The 18,341-nt window shown below is 43.3% G+C and overlaps 1 protein-coding gene across 2 annotated transcripts in view; it reads left to right on the forward strand.

Annotated features, from left to right (window-relative positions):
- The window catches only part of MOB1B (MOB kinase activator 1B), a 47,152-nt gene extending 29,798 nt beyond the window's left edge, over positions 1–17,354 (forward strand). For both annotated transcript variants that reach the window (XM_064450712.1, XM_064450711.1), the window contains 4 exons: positions 2,649–2,742; positions 8,875–9,008; positions 11,314–11,477; positions 12,028–17,354. In XM_064450712.1, coding sequence (XP_064306782.1) covers positions 2,649–2,742; positions 8,875–9,008; positions 11,314–11,477; positions 12,028–12,105 — 470 coding nt within the window. In that variant the 3' untranslated portion in view covers positions 12,106–17,354. The remainder of the gene's footprint in view (positions 1–2,648; positions 2,743–8,874; positions 9,009–11,313; positions 11,478–12,027) is intronic.
- The last annotated feature ends 987 nt before the right edge of the window (positions 17,355–18,341 follow it).

The following is an 18,341-nucleotide window of genomic DNA, read 5'->3' on the forward strand; positions in this document are numbered from 1 at the left end:
AGCACAGGAGCAAACGTGCTCTGCTCTTCTACTTCTTGCTCAACTCTGAGCTTTACTGATGTCCTGTGGTAGTGAGTTGATGTGCATGTTGATTTTTCAAATATGTTTTAAAAAAAAAAAAAGCTGAGAAGCATATAATCCGTTTGTTGTTTGAAATCTCTAAAAAATAATTTCAGAAGTAAGTCTTCCTGTATCTTTGTAACAGAGCACCAGGCAGTGTGCACTTCTTTGAGCAGAAAGGCACTTGGAAAAAATAATCTAAGCCCTGGAAACTTAAGAACAATGAGTTAAAAGAGGAAACGAAAACATGCAGAGACACTGTACAGCTTTGCACATGCTGGAAAGGAGGTTCTTGCATTTTTCTTGGTTGTCGCAGGCTGCTGGCTTTGGTGGATGGGTGGTGTGTCTCATGGCCTTTTGAGACTTGCAAGTGTGGGATTCACAATAATCAGTCATCTTGTTGAAGTCTGTGTGGGATTTTTTGAACACGCTCGCCTTGAAGGAAACATCGGGCTGTGGTTTCTACTGGGAGCAGGGAATGGAAATTTAATTAACAGTTTTTGTGTGCACTTAAGGAACAAGGGCTGTATATAACAGCTTCTTGCTACCTTGGGTGTTAACTGCCTCCTTCCCCCACCCAAACAAGCTTTAGGAGTCTTCCTGGTCGTCTGCAACTTCTTTATCAACCTTTCCCAATATTGTTTTGCTGTTTTTCTGCTTCTGCTGTACAAGGTGGGGGGGAAAAGGTTTTGTCGCTGGAGATGAGCTGTGCCAGGTGCATGCCATACCAGTTTTTATTGGCTTCCCTTTTTTGATACCTGGAAAGTTGCATGATGCCATTGTAGCTCATATCTCGCATCTGCACAACAGTAAGTGTAACTTCTGCCATGATGTTTGTGTCATCTTTGATGTCTATTCTCTGGCAAAATCAGTGGGGGGAGCTGCAGTATTTAACCCACCCTTTCCTTCAGCCAGCAGTTACTTTCAGAGTATGTGGTATCTGCTAGAGCTTACATTTAGGATGTCGATCTCCATTTCATTACAGCAAAACTGTCAATCTCCATAAGAGAGGTAAGCAAGGAACACGAATTTGGATAGGCTACCCAGTTATGTGCTGGCTTCTCTTTTGGCGTGGCACCGGGTTTTTATACGATGGCTCGGTTTCATCCAGGCATAAAAATGGATGAATAAGGACACCAAGGCTAGTCCCACAAGTTAAGTTCCTGTGTGCTTGTATTATGTGGGTTCATCCCGAAGCAGAATTTACAGTAACCACTGCAGGATAAGGGAAACAGGAATGCAGGAATGTGTAGTAAAACTGTTATTTTGGAACCATGTTATGCACTTAGTCATAAGAATTTAACCCAGCATACGTAAAATCTTATTTCCTAGTGCTTAGTATTGATCACCTGCCAGATTATACTCATGACAGCTGTTGTCTGAAAGATGTTTTGAAATTATCAACTTATGGATTGATACCTTGATAGCGTGCTATGCTCTCCAGCAGGTGCAAGGGGGGGGGCATTCATTGAGGGGAGATAAAGTGGATTTTTATAAACCGATTACAGTGACCACAGTTCTTAAGAGCAGGGCCTGCTGTTAGGTTATTGAAGAAGAGCCTTGCTTTCAAGGAGTTCTAAGTAATCAAGCCCCTATTTAAAGTAGTAAGAACTATGGGAATATTAGATATGCAAACTTTTGGTCTTTTACTTCAGTAGTTCAACTGCAGACCATTAAAAGTTGTGGCTAAGAGAACTGCTTTCCCAAACACGCAGCAAAACTTAAGCCATAACCCCCCAGGACAGAATTCCAAGAACAGTTTTTAAGGAGGAAACATTATGGACTAAATACTGATTTGTGGTAATTCATTGATCATCTAGGAAACAGAAGTTTTCAGCACTGTAACTATTCCTGTGTCATGACTTTGGGACCCACCTCCCATACATGTAGTGTTTGACCGTGACATAACTGAAAGAGCACAGGTTTAGACTGGATATAAAGAAGAAATTCTTCACTGTGAGGGTGATGGGGCACTGGCCCAGGTTGCCCGGAGATGCTGTGGGTGCCTGAGGCCAGGCTGGATGGGGCTCTGAGCAACCTGGTCTAGCCGAAGCTGTCCCTGCCCACCGCAGTTGGGTTGGAACTAGGTGATCTGTAAGGTCCCTTCCAACCCAAACCATTCCGGGATTCTTTGAAATGTTCTTTGAAAAGACAGTAGTTTGCAATCCAAAGCCTGAGGGAAGTCAGTGCCACCTAATGAGTAACAGCTCTCCCTAGTTGGAAAGTTTACGCCGAAAATCTTTGTTTTATTCCAGACTTGCCAATAGAATTTGAGATTCTAATAAAATGCGCCAGACTTTCAGAAAAGGAAGTAACTCGGCTTTCTCTTTCTCTTTTCTTCTTCCAAATGAAAATTTTGCTGCATTGAACAATTAAATAGTTATCGCCAGAGGCTGTTCGACGAAGTTGGTTGTTGCATTCTGCATCTCCTTTATAACAGATCTTAAAAAGCAATAACAGCAACAAAGTTGTTTCACAAAAAATATTCCAGGACCCTTTTCAGTGTTGCGTGCTTTACAATTAAGGCTGTAGAAAGATTGTGTTGCCATTACACTGCAGTGTTAATTCATGGTTTAAATGCTTTACAGCTGTCGACTTCTTCAACCAGATTAATATGCTTTATGGAACCATTACGGACTTCTGCACAGAGGAGAGCTGCCCTGTGATGTCTGCTGGCCCAAAGTAAGATTATTTTTCACATGTTGATGAGAGTGTTCAATTCTTGAGATCATTTTGCATTTGAAAACTTGAGACTAGCTCAGTTGAGTGCCAAAGATAAGGTAACTACTGTGGGCGGAAAGGATGTCTTCTCATGTTAAGTGTGGAGGGAAAAAAATTGAACCGTTGGTAAGAGAGTGGGGAGTGGAAAATGTTTTCTTGGGGTCGTTTTTGTTTGGTAGTTTGGGTTTTTTTTTTTTGTTTGGCCTGGCAAGAGTTCAGTTAGGGCTTACCAAAATCTTTCTTTTAGGTGTTTGAGTAGGCATCGTAGGAAGAAGCTTGGCTGCAGTTCTTAGTCTGGATGAGAATCCCCTACCCTGTCCTCTCCTCCACTTCCTCCCCCTTTAGAGTGACATTTGTTGGTATTGTCTGAAGCCAGTAATTGCCAGCCAGTGTGGTGGAGAGCGGAGGACACGCACAAGGGTGCTGCTGGGACGGCAGGGCGGAGAGGGCAGGAGCTCTGCAAGGCAAGAGCAGCCAGACGGACCGAGAAAAGCTGTGGCACTACATTCTTAAGGTGAAAAAGGATGCTGCTGAATGCCAGCACCAGTGTGGGCAGGCAGGCCTGCCGCTGCAAAGCAGGGAGGGCTGAAAATACAAAAGGAGCAGAAGTTTACCATTACGCAGAAGAACTTTGGGACAAACTTCTGCAATAACATAGCCCATTGTTTGCTTTGTGCTTTGGCAGGCAGAACAGACTCTAGTTTATTAAATAAGAGCATGAAAATATTTCTTTGCTTTATTGTTTGTGTGCTGAGAAGCAGTTATTTGGGGGTGGAGGTTAATTATTAAAGGCTAGCTGTCTGGTTGCCAGACTAAACAGTTTATTTCTCTCCAAAGAGGAGAGAAATTGACAGGAATATATGTCTTACTCAAATAGTTGTAAAGCAGGGTAGAAGAGAGATGCTAGAGGGTAGAAGGTGCATTCTGCCAATATTTTAACTAGGTGGTCTTGTCCCTAGAACTTGTAGAGCATTCCCCAATCTCTGCAGCTACCACCCATGCTCAGGGATGGCTTTCGTGAAGGCTCGGAAGAGCGCATGCACGTGAGGGGCCGAGGCTGGGCAGGCGCAGCAATGGGTGATTTGTGAGACTGGCAGCGGAGCAAAAGCAGTGTTTTTTACCTCGACTGAGTGTGGTTTTCTTTCACTTAAAAAGTGGCCTGCAACAATTTTTAAATTTTTTTCCAGCAGTACTTGCCTGAAAACCTGTCAGCGTGAAAGCAGTGATATTTACGGAGGGTATTTTCTTCCCTATTTCTTATCTCTGTTTCCTGTTCTCTTCTGGCTCAAGCTCTATTAGTTGAAGAGGCGTTGAGTCTTAGGTGCTCATTAGTGCTTCTAGGCTGAAGGTTGCTGTTTGCTCACATCCATGGCTGAGCTGCCACTGGTATTGCATCCTCACCTGTTTCACACAAAAGGCTCTGAGTTAGCCGAAACAACTTACATAAGGTCATTTGAAACAGGTTAGGCAGTCGTAGCATGAGTAGTTGGAGAGAACCAAAAGCAGCAAGCACTCTGTGGCTCTCAAGCCTGATCTTTGCATTCCCAGTGGGAAGGCGTTTATGATCCTTACACTAAAAAAGGGTTGTGAGTGCTAGTGCATCCATAGGTGGCTGTTCAGAACTCGTGGCTTGCCAACAATTTTCATAGCGCTACTGACAAACTTGTAGCAGTCTGCAGAACAATTAAACCAAAGGTCTGAAGTGAGAGGATAGGATAGCTAGGGCAGAAGTGCGATGCTTTCTGTGTCCACTGCCTGGTACTGGTCTCCTGCCTTTAAAACCCCTTTAAAAGAAAAAAAATTGGACCTGGCAACAGACAGGTCACCTAGGTTCATGTCTGGAGGGTTTTGTATTTAGATTTTCGTAGAGAGAGGGTTATCTTCTCTAAAGGGCTACCTTCAAGCGAGTGCTTCAGCCTGTATGGCTACTTCTCTGGCCCACTGGTTCTCTTCAGTAGCATTCTTAAACAGAAGGGCTTAGCTGAGGCAGGTAATTTGTTGTGTGCTGTGGGATCGCTTTCATTTGTTTTGGGCTTGTCTTTGTTGGAAGGACTGCTGACTTGGCTTGTATGAGGGTGTTAGTACACTGAGTTAGCTAAGCATTGACGTAAAGACCAAGAACAGATCTCCCTCTCCTGCTGCACAGCTCACTGTCTTCACAATTTGAAAAAAAGTATTGGTTTAATGTGTTCCAAAACATATGATTACTCATGGTAACGTTCTATTCTTTCCACTTCAGCAAAGACAAGCCATTTCTTACCCAAACAAACGTTGGTTATCACTTGCTGTGACATGTGTTGCAGTATCACCATCAGTGCAACAGGCACGATAACAAGTTAAGAATCTGCACAGAAGTTACATGTTTATTAACCACCATTGGGTGAGGGGCATTTTCTTTGTTTTCTTCCCTGCTTGTAAGTCTTCAGTGAGAACACAAAGGAGGGACATGGCTCCTTCTTATTTTCAAAGCTGGATGTCTGAACCAAGGGCTCTAAAATCCATATTTAGGCATTTGTGTGAGTACACTAAGCTCACTCTTAACGTTGGTGAGATCCTTCTGACTGTCCTGAGGTTTGCTGGTCCACAGTGCTTCTGTTTTTGTTGTTTGACTCGGAATAGCTGGGCGCTCCAAAGTAGACAGCTCCCGTAAATCCTCTGTGGGCGTAACATGGTGTAATTGAATGTTCGTGTGCTGCCTTCTGCAGCAAAAATATAAAAAGAATTTTGTAATCAGGTCTTACGAAATACCCAGTCTTTCTCGGCGATTCAATCCTCCTGCCTTTTCGTGATGCTCCACTCTGTGCCTGTGTCACTTGATGCCTGAGGGACAAAACAGAAGTAGTATTTTTCAGCAGTCTTGATGCAATACAGTTTTGCTGAGGTTTAGAGATGATAGGTCCAAATAAATGTCTGTGAATCTTTTCAAAGGCGTTACCGAGCCACTGTATTTTCTTGCTGTTGGACAAGGTAGCAGCTTTAGTCAAGCTGGGGTTTGTTTTGTTGGGTTTTTTTTTTGTTGTTGTTGTTTTTTTTAGGCCATGTACGTGTAATTGCGTGGTAGCGGAGCTGGTCCTATGACTGTTTATACTTAGGGTTACTTTCTGGTGTGAGAAGCATAGTTGGGTTTTGTGTTTACAGACGGCAAATGACTTGTGCTTATTAGTACGAGAGGATTCTACCAGAGTTGTTAGGGATTCTTAACTTTCCCCCCAGGACTTGTGAACTGTGTATTTCTTGTGTGACCCTTCACATATTGCTTTGCCCTTAGAAACCTCTACTGTTCAGGTTGAAAACAGTAGAGGTTTCTAAAAATGTATTTTCTGTAGAGGAACTGCCTGCCACAATGAGGTTACCTTGTTTTTATCACCAGGGCTCCCAAGATTGAGCTAGAAATGGGATTTTTACCCTTCGTTTCCTGTAGCAGTTCAAATGATTCTAATATGTGGGCATTTTTCTCTGTGTGTTTGGTTTTCTTTTTTTTGTTTAACAAGTTGGGCTAGGATTCTTGATTTGTTTTCAGGGATGTAATGTACCTTGTAGGAAGAGTTCATTTTCTCCTCCCTTGCGAACCCTAAGCCTTTTGACAGCTTAGGAACAACCGTGAACATTACGCCCACTGCATGGAGCCCGAATACTTCCAGATTCTCTATATGACTTCATTGTTGTCAGGATATATCTGCTGTTTCTCAAGAGCTGTGTTACTTAAAGGGTCATTCTATGGCATTCCTTCCTCTAAAAAACTCAAAAAAGCAGAATTAAGCTGTAGTGTTGGGGGATGGGGAGGGAAGGAGGTTTCTTTTGGGTATGTGTTATTAGGATGAGATTTTTAGCATGTAATTTAGCTCGTTGTCTTGTGTCTCAAGACTGAACTTGGCACTTCAGCTAAGTGTTGGTATTTGTCCCACGTTAATACCACTTAAAACTCAGTATTAGGCTAATACTGGGTGGTGAGGAATACTGATTTTTCAGAAATCCAGACATGTGTGGTCCATTCAGCGCGTATGGAATTTTTGCATGTGTTTTGAGATCCAGTTCTAAAATGCTTTCAGACCCTCTGATTTGTTGCTGTTCTAAAAATGGGATCTTTTTATACCATTGTGAGCAGCACGCTCGTAATCACTCATAAAATTTGTTTATCATGAAAATGTCCTCCCAGTTACTGTTCTGACAAAACTGAATTTGTTAAACAAAATTAAAAGCCAGATTTATCAGATAGAGTTTCAGCTTTGCGTAAAATGATGTGTATAATCTTTAAAATAGAAGACCTTCTCCAGTGTCCGTGGAATACTAATTGGAGATAGCAAGGGAAAGTTGGTGGCTGCAGCCCAAGTGTTGTGGTATGCTACTACTGTATTAAGGAATAACAGTCAAATTGAGCACATTATCCTCCACAAAAAGAAGAAATATTAACCATTAATAACATCTCTTCTAATTCTTTTTAAAAGAACCGAGATTAAACTTGTAGATGAAGTGGGTGTGACTGAGCTGATATCACTATCCTTGTATACTTTGTTTGGTTGTTTGAAATTGTATATTTTTAAAAGAGGAGCTGTTGCAGCTAGTCTGAATCACTGTTGGTTTGTTTCTCTGGGGGGATTTCAGAGCTGCAGAACTCAGCAGTCCTTTTCACGTCTGGCTAGGCAGCAGGCTCGCCCCATGGATAGCCGTTCTGCAGCAATGCTGGTTTGCTGAGCAAGTCTGGCTGATTTAAAGCCGACGTGGGAGATAATGCTGTGTGCAGATCTAAAAGAGAGGGCTACGCACGGCTCTGTGCTGATGAGAAGGAACTGCTCGGGTGTTACGGATTAGCGAGAAATATTAAGATATGTGCATTTGTACTCAGCAAGTCATAGAAAGAAACACCGTGGTTCACTTGAAAGCTGGTGTTGTCAGACTCCCAATGTCAAACGTGTTCGGTTTTTTTAAGCTATATGTTCCCAAGATCAGCCCATCTTCTCCTGGGTCTGGATGCGTGTCAGCTGCATTCCCCAAGCCAGTCAAAATATCTGTTCCATTCAAATTTCATGAGGACTTGTTTCTGTCTGGTTGTGCATGTAAATGGATGCCGTTTAGTACATTTTTCCATGGCTTTTTAAATTCCTGAGGGTAAAATGCTAACTGTAAAATGAGTGACGCTGGAATCTACCTGTTAAATGTGCTGCATAAAAGATGTCAACATGACTAGCGCTGTGAATGGAAAAGGATAAAAAGACCACGCATTTCACTGTTCCATAGTCATGTCAGTGGTTGTGAAGGTGTGATATCACCTTATCTACAGATGTAAAAATTAAGTTAAAAGACAGTTACTGGCCTGCAACGATCAAGTGGGTCAGTGGTATAACTGGAAACTGGGATTTTTCTGAATCTTGGTGTGCTGCATGGTAGCAGTGGACAAACGTAGAAGAATAAATTCAACTGTAAAGAAATTCCATAAGTTTTAGAGGGTTTATGTGGCTGGCTGGCAGCTGCTGCTGAGCATTGCCTCTCGCTTTGCAGTTCTCTGCCAGTGGAGGTGAAGAGAAGCCCACTGCAAGGGCGGGTTGGGTGAAATATCACATTAGAAAGCAGTCAGGTGCCTTCGCTGATTTGAGCCCTGCAGCCTAGCTTTTATTTGCATGAGAATCTCATGTAAAATCTTGATGTTTCACTTCAACAGGCTGTAATGTTCTTTTGGAGGGGGGTGGTGGGGGTAAGCTTTAAAAAGAATAAGTAGCTATTGGCCTTTCAGGGTTTGGAAACTGACTGGTACAGCACCTTTTGATGTAGAGGGGTGCAGGTTTGACTGCAGGCTGCCAAGTGCGTTTTGGCAGGAGTGTTGCAACTGAGGACGAACACGTTGTGCTCTAAAGGATGAAGTTTCTGAAGGCCTTGATGGAGTGCGGGGGAGAGTGCAGCTGAAGCAGGATTGCACTGGGGAGGTTGGGTACAGAGCAGCTGCAGATGGCTCGGGAGTGTTTGGACCTTAGTTCCAAGGAAGGGCTGTGGGAGGGTGTGGGAGTACGGGGAGTGGAGCAGGAAGAGCAGCCTTCCAGGCCTTGATATGAGTGACTCACTTGTGCTAAGAAATGTCGTGTTGTTGTCATCCCAACCCAGATATGAGTACCACTGGGCAGATGGGACAAACATAAAGAAACCAATTAAGTGCTCTGCACCAAAGTACATTGATTACCTGATGACCTGGGTCCAGGATCAGCTGGATGATGAAACGCTATTTCCTTCTAAAATAGGTAAAGTAAATAAGTAAAATTGAATAATGTATTTGGATTACAGTTGTACAGGAATATTCAAGTCATAGGGCATTAAAAGGTCTCCTAAATGACTGATGAGTAGGGCAGCTTTAAAAGGTTACTTGATTTATGTGTGTGTGTGTGTGTATATATATATATATAAGGCACTTTTCTTTCTTAAGATTAAATTCATGTGGTAGTACATGAACTCGTGATCCATGTGTGATCCATAGTCCTGTTTCTATTTAATAACTAACTGTGTTGATCAAATCTGATATTTTTTTCATTTTGAATAGTGGGTTGTTTCCTTAGAAATAAGGCAGAGGGTCTCAAACCCTTACAACCAGTAATTGGTACAAGCTGGCAGCTTTTTGATGCTGGAAAGATATTTGGTCCTCATGAGGAACCTCTCCTAGGACTTCGCTCCAAAGAAGCTGAATTGCATCTTTGATCTTAAGTAAATGATTTTTTTTTTTCTCTCCTTTCAAGTGAAGATGAAAGATGTATGTTTTTAGAGGTTTTGTCAGAAAGGCAGGAGGATAATGAACAACCACCCATTTGGAAACAATAACAAGAAGACGACCCTGCTTCTAGAGGCACGAAGGACTGTTTGTTCTAAAGCTCCTAATTGACAGCCTTCCAGTACACCAGTCCTCATAGGCTTATGATCCACTGGGGAAAAAGGAAGGCAGATCTCTTAATTGCTTTTATTTCGTGAATAGTTCATGAAGCATTTGACGCAATTTCAGTAAGCCTCTTCAGAGAAGACAGGGCCACCTGTCTGTATCAGGTGGCCTTTGTTTTTACTTACGGTGAAGCAGATACACAGAGAAAGCTGGTTAGTTTGGGAAGAAGGGACAAAAAGCTAAATCCTCCCTGCTCAGTAGATGTGGGCGTTGTTTCTTCGCATACTGGGGCATTCATTTTGGTGTTTTAGGGTAGAGTTCAGAGCTGGACTAGAAGTCCACTACTGACAGGAATGATATTAATTATAGTTATTGCAATTGTGTTCAAAAGACTGTATCGATCTTGATCTTTCTTTAACTGCAGCATATGCTGTACTGAAGACTTCTTTACTTTAGTAGGATGTGTTTTTGAAAGGTAGCGATTCAGAAAGAGACTGAAAGGCCACATCGGATAACCAGCTAAATGTGAACTTCCCATGCGATGCAGCAGCCAGCGAAGGAAGCGCGATGTACATCTAAGCGGGGCAAGCTTGAGCAGGAGGATGAAAATTTTAGTGCTAGGGTTTTAAAGCATTGATGAGGTCATGATCGGCCTGCAGCGTCCAGCTTGGGCCTCTGGCTTTCGAAGAGGACTCCAGCGATGGGAGACACTGCCAAAGAACTGAGCTGACTGGGAAAACTGCTACGTGATGAGAAGCTAGAGAGGTTAATCCTGTAGGATGGTTGATACATATCATTTTTAACCTGTGGATGTGTCAACTAAAAAGATGAGTGCTCCCAGTAGCAGGTTGTGGTTTCCTAACCTATTTTAATAAAACCTGTCCACTGACAGAAGGTCTGCTGTTGAAACTGATTTTACCTCTCCTGGATCGTTTTCACTGAAATGAGCAAGTTTCGGAGTACTTGAGCAGGCAGTTAAGGAAGCAGTAGCCTGTGGCTGAGGGATGGCGACGAGCAGGATGGGAACAGGAGTCTCTTTGCTGCGCGCAAGATGGGTGGAAGCGAGCCTATTGCTGATTTCACCTCAGCTGAGAGAAGTGTCAAACTCGATGGCTGACACCAAAGGTGGTTTCAGTTAGATACACAAAGGTATCTGGTGTCCCTCGGAGTACCCTGTGGTGTCCTGGACACGGGCAGGAGCTGTCAGTGAGGCTGAGAGCCTGTGGGAGAGGTCCCCTATTCTGCGTTGGCCGTCAGAGGCCAGGCAGGTGCTGAGAGAGCACCTGTAAGCGCATTGGGTACCTGAGTTTGGGTACCTGAATCCTGCCAGAAGGGAGGAAGATTCTGAGCCAGAGAAGAGTCTCTTCAGGGAACTGCATTGAGGCATAACAAGATTTAGTAGCCGGAAGCTGAAGCTAGGAGGGTTCAGCATAGAAACGTAGTCAGATTTGTCTTCGAAAAAAGTTCATGAGCCACTGGCCCACAGAAGGGAGGGAAACCTGCCTTCTGGTCTTTGAGTGAGCTTCTTGTTGTGCTTCAGCCTAAGTACAGCTGGAATTGCTGAGTGAAACGGAACAGCCCTTCTTGTGCAAGAGATGGGGTTGGGTTGTAATGGCTTTGAAAATGCACGAACGTGGCATGGGCGTTTCAAAATAAGCCATCTGTTTTCTTCTTTCTAGGTGTACCATTCCCAAAGAATTTCATGTCAGTGGCAAAGACAATTTTGAAGCGTCTCTTCAGAGTTTATGCTCACATTTATCACCAGCACTTTGATCCAGTGATCCAGCTACAGGAAGAGGCACACCTTAACACTTCTTTCAAGCACTTTATATTTTTTGTTCAGGTAAGTGTGGCAGGAGCATTATGGTTACAGTTACATTCTGGAAGAAGTGGTGTATCAAAGTGATTGCCCTTCAGTTTCTTAACAGCTGGTGTGTTTGTAGGAGAGTCAACACCTCCAGGACCCTAAGATAGTGTCTTAATCCGTTTTTATGTATATTTACTGCCAGAAGCATTCAAGGAATGGTGAAGTTTTCAACTAAGTATTCATTTGGAACAAAACTGAATACCCCAAAGTGTTCCCTACCAAATAATTGAGTAGAACAGTAGTTCCTAACACAAGAAAGAGGGAGGACGGCAACTGAAGCTAGGTTGAAAAGAGCGAGCTTGCTTCAAAGCTACTTTCTCCCCTCTGCTTATAAAGAAAGGAAATGTAAGATGATGCTCTCTTTTTATAAGCGGGGGGAAAAAGCTTCAGGCAGTTGAACGCTGCTGGTCAGCCAACGGCACGCAGGCAGAAGATGCTGTAGTGGCTAAGCCTGGGCTCGAAGAGCCTACTGCCACATAATTTCTAAGACTCTGTATGTATGTTTTTCTCCTCATCCTTGTTACAGGAATTCAACCTTATTGATAGAAGAGAACTTGCACCGCTTCAAGAACTGATTGAAAAACTCACCTCTAAGGACAGATAAAAGGAAGAGGATTTCTTGAAGTCACTTTTTCTTTAAGCAAGCGTGTGGTATTTGTGTTTTGTTCATTTGTTTTTTTAAAAAACAAAACGAAAACCTGTGCTGTTACTAACGACAGCCAAGATCTACTTTCTGTGCTTTTATTAGGAGAAATCTTTTATCTTAGTGACACGCGGTAAATAGCTTTCTTTTTTTTGATTGTTGTTATTCATTGTGGAATTTTAGCAGGTGCTGAGTGTTTATAAAGGAAACATGCTTGGCTGGGGGATTGACTCTGCTGGTGGATGGGTTCTTGTATTGTGTCAGTGGTAGCCCATTCTCATGAAGTCCCTATAAGACTTGCTTACCTTCTCTAAGTGCCTTGGCAGACTCACTTCTGAGGTGCAAAGCACATACAATACTGAACATTGCTGGAAACAGAAAATATGAACTAACACCCAGGACACTTACTTGTTTGAGAGAAATATATATATGCTTACACTAAAAAAAGCCATAACTTACTGAAATCAATGATCTCCAGCTTTTAATACAAATACTTGTCTTATTTTTTAAAGATAAATATAGAATTTTTCAAAGCTAGTTATTTCTTATAAAGAAAAGCAGTGAAGTTCTAGTCACTGAAGCGAAACGATGAGGGTGGTGTCAGAATTAGAAAGAACCCGTGCTTAGCAAGTAGTTACGTGTCTGTTGCCGTTGGCTTTGGCTTTTCATAGTTGCTTTTATTTTGTCAGCAGGGAAGCATCGACTTGGGTCAGGCGCTTTTGTTAAATTTCGCAGCATTTGCCAAATGAATGGTTGGTTTGCACAAACACAGTTAGGGAAAATATTAAATATAAACAGGTGCCCTGGGGTAATACTAAGGAAAAAACCTAGGGAAATGAGGTTTGTTATTTACGAATAAAAAGCCTGCCTCTGCGGAGGAGCTCTGGTGGCCAATGTCTTCTGCACTAGGAAGTGTTTCTTGGAGGGAATATGATTTCATGGACCACTTTGGATTTACGTTAGTGTGACGGTCTTCTCCCCCGTTTAAAGTGGCAGCCCATCTCCAAAGAGCTACAGCAGTTGGGAAAAGTAATAGGGACATACTGGTGAACTCCTAGTGGATTGCAATTTACTCTGTGTGTCTAAGAAAAAACAAGTCTAAATGTGGCCTTCCCCCCACCCAGGTTAGTGTCCTTGCCTCTCGAGCCTTGGGTTTTCTCAAACTAGAAAAGAGAATCGTCTGCGAGAAGTTAACCTCCGGGGCAATCCACAGACGATGACTTGGGAATTTGTGCTGCAAGTTGGTCAGGCAGGTTTCCCGTTGCAGAAGCCCGTATGACTAGCTATCTCGATCATTTATGGGTCTTGTCAAAGCCGTAGTGTTTTGGATTCGAAGAAATCTGTACTAGGTTCTGCACGGTGCTGTCTCATGATACCACTAGTTGCCAAATACAGTATGCTAGGTGCTTTACTGTTGCCAGGCTTTGCAGGATTGCGGTTCTGCAAAAACACCATGTTGAGACCTGAATAACATGAAGACTTTAACTGAGTGGTGGACGCTAGGCTGACTCTTGAACCTCTGAAATCTACAGGTGAAGCCAAGGTTAGCATGCGACGGGAAAGTTGAGCTTACGTTTCGTGCACCTTTGCTTGACTGAAAATGCTGAGGGAAGTGGAAAATACTGTGTGGCAGCCTGCAAAACGTGCAAGGGGCCGTTAGTACAGCCAGCTAATAAACCTCTAAGCCCAGTAGTAAACATACACTCATTTGGGAGACTAGAATTGCCACTTCTGAGTTAAATGATGTATTTCAGAAGCATCTGAAGGTTATTTTAAGAACTATGTTATTTTCTTTGGAGCTAAATTTCCCAGTCTGCTTAAACTGCGTCCTGGAGAAGCAATTTAATGTTTTGTTACTTCTTCCATCTGTCTTTTTCCTTCTTGTTTGAACAGACTTGAGAACACTTGAGAGAACCTAGTATGGAGCTAGAACCTGGCGTTACGTGCTTGTTTCACTGCTGCGCTATCCTTTCTGCGTGCTGTGTGGTCTTTTTGACAAGGTAGCTGGGAATGCAGTACTTGTACAGCCTGCGTGCATCATTCGTGATGCCATTGCAACTGCAGGATTATTTTTAACCGAGACGCATACCTGACGTCTGACCTGGACATGACTGCATGAGCCTGGTTTGGGAGCAGTAGGATGGCAGTGCTGGCTTTGGGTGCGGGGTTGGAGGGCTCTTGTAGTTCGGGACTGAATTACGCAAGAGACTATCATCTTTTCAGAGTTAGGGGAGCACTCAGCGTCCACCTGACTGCACAAAAGCAGCTTAACTCCCAGGTTTGAACTGCACTATTTTCAACAGACTGCAGTCATGCAGGAAGCTGAATTTAAGAACGTGATCGTGCACGCACAGCCTTTTAGGTGTGCTTCTATCTGAGCGGTGTTTAATGACCGAAAATTTCCAGCTACAGAGGCGGTTTGATATTAAAAATCCTGTAAACTTTCCAACGCGAACCTCTTTGCCGAGTTGAGTCAGTGCTGCTCAAGAGGCTGTGCGTACATGGTCACTGTGCTGATAGTGCTCGCTGCAGAGGCGCCTCTCCAGCGCTGCTGGAGCTCGTGGTACCACGTTGCAGAAGGTGAGAGTGGCCGAAGCCTGCTCCAAGGTGCTAAGTAGGAGATATCCTCCATTAGATTTAAAGCTGTCTCACTGGTTTCATGTCATGTACCAGCAAGAAACTCAAAGAGAAAAATAGTTAGAAGTGAGGATTTGCTTGGTGAGTTACCAGGGCAGTAGTTGTCATTTTTGGCATACTTCTGCTCTGGAAGGTTGGGGTTGTGGTGGTGGTGGTGGTGGTTCTTGTTTTGTTTTGTTTCCTTTTTTCTTTTTTTTTTTAAATAGCCAATTGTAGAAATTCAGAGGCATCTGCTGCAGTTCAGCCAACCAGAATTAGAAAATTGAAAAAATTTAGATTTAAAAAACATAAGACTTAGGTGGATAGTGTATTTTTTGTATTTAGTATCCACCAGTAGGAAACACTTTAACAGAACAGATTCTAGGCGTGTAATAAAAGCTTGGAGATCATGATTTGCCTGACAGCTGTATGAACACATTGTTTAATTATACAACACTTGAAAAATAACAACGTTAAAGATACGTATGCAGTGTTTGGGATTTAATATCCCTCTGCTGTTTATATTTGCAGCTTTTAACTGGTTGTTTTTTGGTTTGGGTTTTTTTTTTTTTTCCTTAAAAAAGATGTGGGACCAGAAGTTGATGCGTGTTTACACTCTTGAAGTAAGGGCACATTGGAATGCTAAACTAAAGTTGCCATGTCATACAGACGGAATCCGGATCGGGTGAATGTGTTTATAAAACAGTGCATTGTTGGGGGGAAAGGGGAGGATGCCCCCTCGCCCCCTAAATTATAACCCAGAGAAACGAACCCTGGCCAAACCCCGCGCTGCTCTAGGCCCGCGTCACGGACAGACTCTGTTACGCGTCGAGTGCCTGTTCTGTCATCGGGAGCGGAAAGTGCCGGTGGGGTTAAACCAGGCTGGGCTGCCAGCGCTGGCTGCGGCCTTCCGCTGTGGTAGGGCCCTTAAATTCTATGGTTCGGGGTGTTTTTCAGCTACCGCGTCAGGGATTGGGGTGGTAACTTCAGGAGGTCATCTACCTCGAGACGGGATGGGGCAAACCCTGCTAAGCTGATCAAGTTCAGCCGCCGTCGCCAGCATTGACACTGTTTAGATGGCGCGGATACATCGTGTTCGCAGAAATAATTTTTCAAGTCTTTCCAATTCAAGTCAGGGATATGAGTTAATCGTGCGAATAGAAAATACAGATGCCACGGTCTGCTGTCGTAGTTAGCTGGGTGGTAGGTGAAGGGAGAAAACAGGTTTCCAGGGGCAGGCGGCCCGTCTGCAACTATCAAGTTTCTTTTACTGCTTACTATGCAATGTAGAGCTTTGAACTTTTGCTTTGACTTTAAGATAAAGAGGAGCACTGTCCTTACTCAGTATCTAGGTACTGAACACTCTCCCAGTCTCCCCGACGCTCACTTAACAGGTAAGGATACCTATTTGCTGCTATGGACTTTACTTACCTTTCAGATGGTTCCTTTCTCTTTCTCGCCCCCCTTCCCTTCCTCTTGCATCACCAGACCCAATTTTACTACAAACACATCCTTTTTGGGTAGCTGGTTTGTTTTTTTTTTTCTTGCTACCCCCTCCCCCCTTCTTCCCTGCCAGAGTGCCGTATTACTGTACATAAACCGCCCCCTTTCAGTCGGACTATTTAAAAAGCTGCAGCATGAACACGGACTCCTTGCTTTTCTTTCCCTGAAAGATTCCCTGTTACACTGAATCTTGTTTCCTTCACTGCCGATATCGGTTGTCTTTTTCTCCCAGCTGCGCTACTAAAACCACTAGCAGTTTTGTTGGATGCCTGTCATCTTTTCCTGGATATCCTCTCTTTTGAGATGAGACTCCCGTTGGCTGTTTTAAGCGTTAACCCTTTCTGTTTTCCTGCTTTTATTACAATCTCCCCTCGCCAGGTTAAGATCGCAGTCTAGGTAAATATCAAATCACATTTTTATTTGAAGAACCCACTCCCCAAAGTGTTCATAGAGTATTGTATTTTTAGGGGAAATTAATTTTTATAGCCACTAAACTATACTCATTATTTTTGTACGTTTGCAACTTCTGACATTTTTCAGAGACGTGTCGCGGAGGGAACTCTTATTTTCATGGCCGTTTTACTATGGTATGCTGTGGTTGTGTTGCTCAGTAGCTAGAAGCACATAGCTCGATGTGCAACAGAAGAGAGAGAAGAATGCAATAGAAGTGAATGAGGTTTCGATAAAAGGCCATTTTTGAAGGCAAAAACTAATAAAAAAAACTGTAACAAAAGCAACACTAACCTTTCCTCCTCCTTTAGAATCCTGAAATAAATGGGAGAAAACATGGTGTAAAATACAAAATGGAAGATGAGAACCCTTACTGTAAGCTAACTGTGCCAATATCGCTTAAGTTTGTAGTCACTGACTGGTATTTTAGTTTCAAACAAGAACAGCTTTTGATTTTTTTTTTTTTTTAAAAAAGGTGAATGTCTGAAAATTTGCAACATGTTTATTTGAGAGTTGTAAATAATGTATACAGATTGTTGTATGTGACGGGACAAAATATTTAAATTCTAGGGTTTTTTTTTTTTCAGTAAGAAACTGAAGGCTGTTTATAAGAGAAAATAAATAGCTATGTTTGACCATGATTGTCTTTATTTCTTCATTGAAGTTGTTTCTAAATTATCTTCTACCTGTAGATAGATATTTTTTCTGTATATTGTACGCATAAAAACATTACGCATACAAATTAGATTTTTGTAATTGCCTTGTCCTGAATTTGTGAATATTTGTATTGCAGGCAGACACAACAGCAATAAAACACCCTGATACCCTTTGCATTTCCTTGTTTTGTGACCCGAATTTACCTGGCACAGGTGCAGCTCGCTGTGGCTTTCCTGGTAACAAGTTTAGTATTGCATTACTTGCAGCTCGGAGGAGGAGAGTGTCCTGTTGCAGCTGTAGAGCTCTGATGTCTCAGGTCAGTGGCTCTATGAGAAACACAGGCCCCTGGCAGCACAGGTGCTCCCCCCCCCATTATTTCTCCTGAAAGCCTCCTGTGCCCCTGACAGCTGCAGCACTGCAGGCATCCCACCCTCCCGTCCGCATTCCATCCCCTCCGCTTCCTCCCCTTGCACCCGTAGCCCCACAGCACCCTGCCCCGTGGTAAACTGGGCAGCCGTTTGTGCCGTCAGGTTGAAAAGGCGGCTAAAGAATCGGGGTTTTTCTTCACTCCCACAAGTGGCGGGTTGGGCCTCCTCTGGGAGGACACTTGAAGCTTGGAGGGGTTCTGGTCATGGCTGCTGTGCTCCCTGCGCCCCTTTTGGGGGTTTGAGGATTTTTACCTATTTAGCTTGGTCCTGTGAGAGCCAAAATAGCCCCAACCCTCTGATGGTATTTTGGGAAATGTGTTAAGTATGGCTTTGGTAGCTGTTTTGGGGGGGTTGTAGAGTTTTCAGCGATAACCCTCTACCCAAGGGGCCTTGCTCTCCTTACAGTCCCACCGCTGTGTCACTTTGAAGGTATTTCTGGAAGATATTTAATGTAAATGGTTGCTGAAAACACGTTTCCATGGATTCTGTGGCCTTTGCCCTGCTCTGACCGCAGGTGCGTACCCCTGCTTTGTGCTGTGTAAG

Source organism: Phalacrocorax carbo, chromosome 4 (genome assembly GCF_963921805.1).
Source record: "Phalacrocorax carbo chromosome 4, bPhaCar2.1, whole genome shotgun sequence".
Lineage (NCBI taxonomy): Eukaryota > Metazoa > Chordata > Aves > Suliformes > Phalacrocoracidae > Phalacrocorax > Phalacrocorax carbo.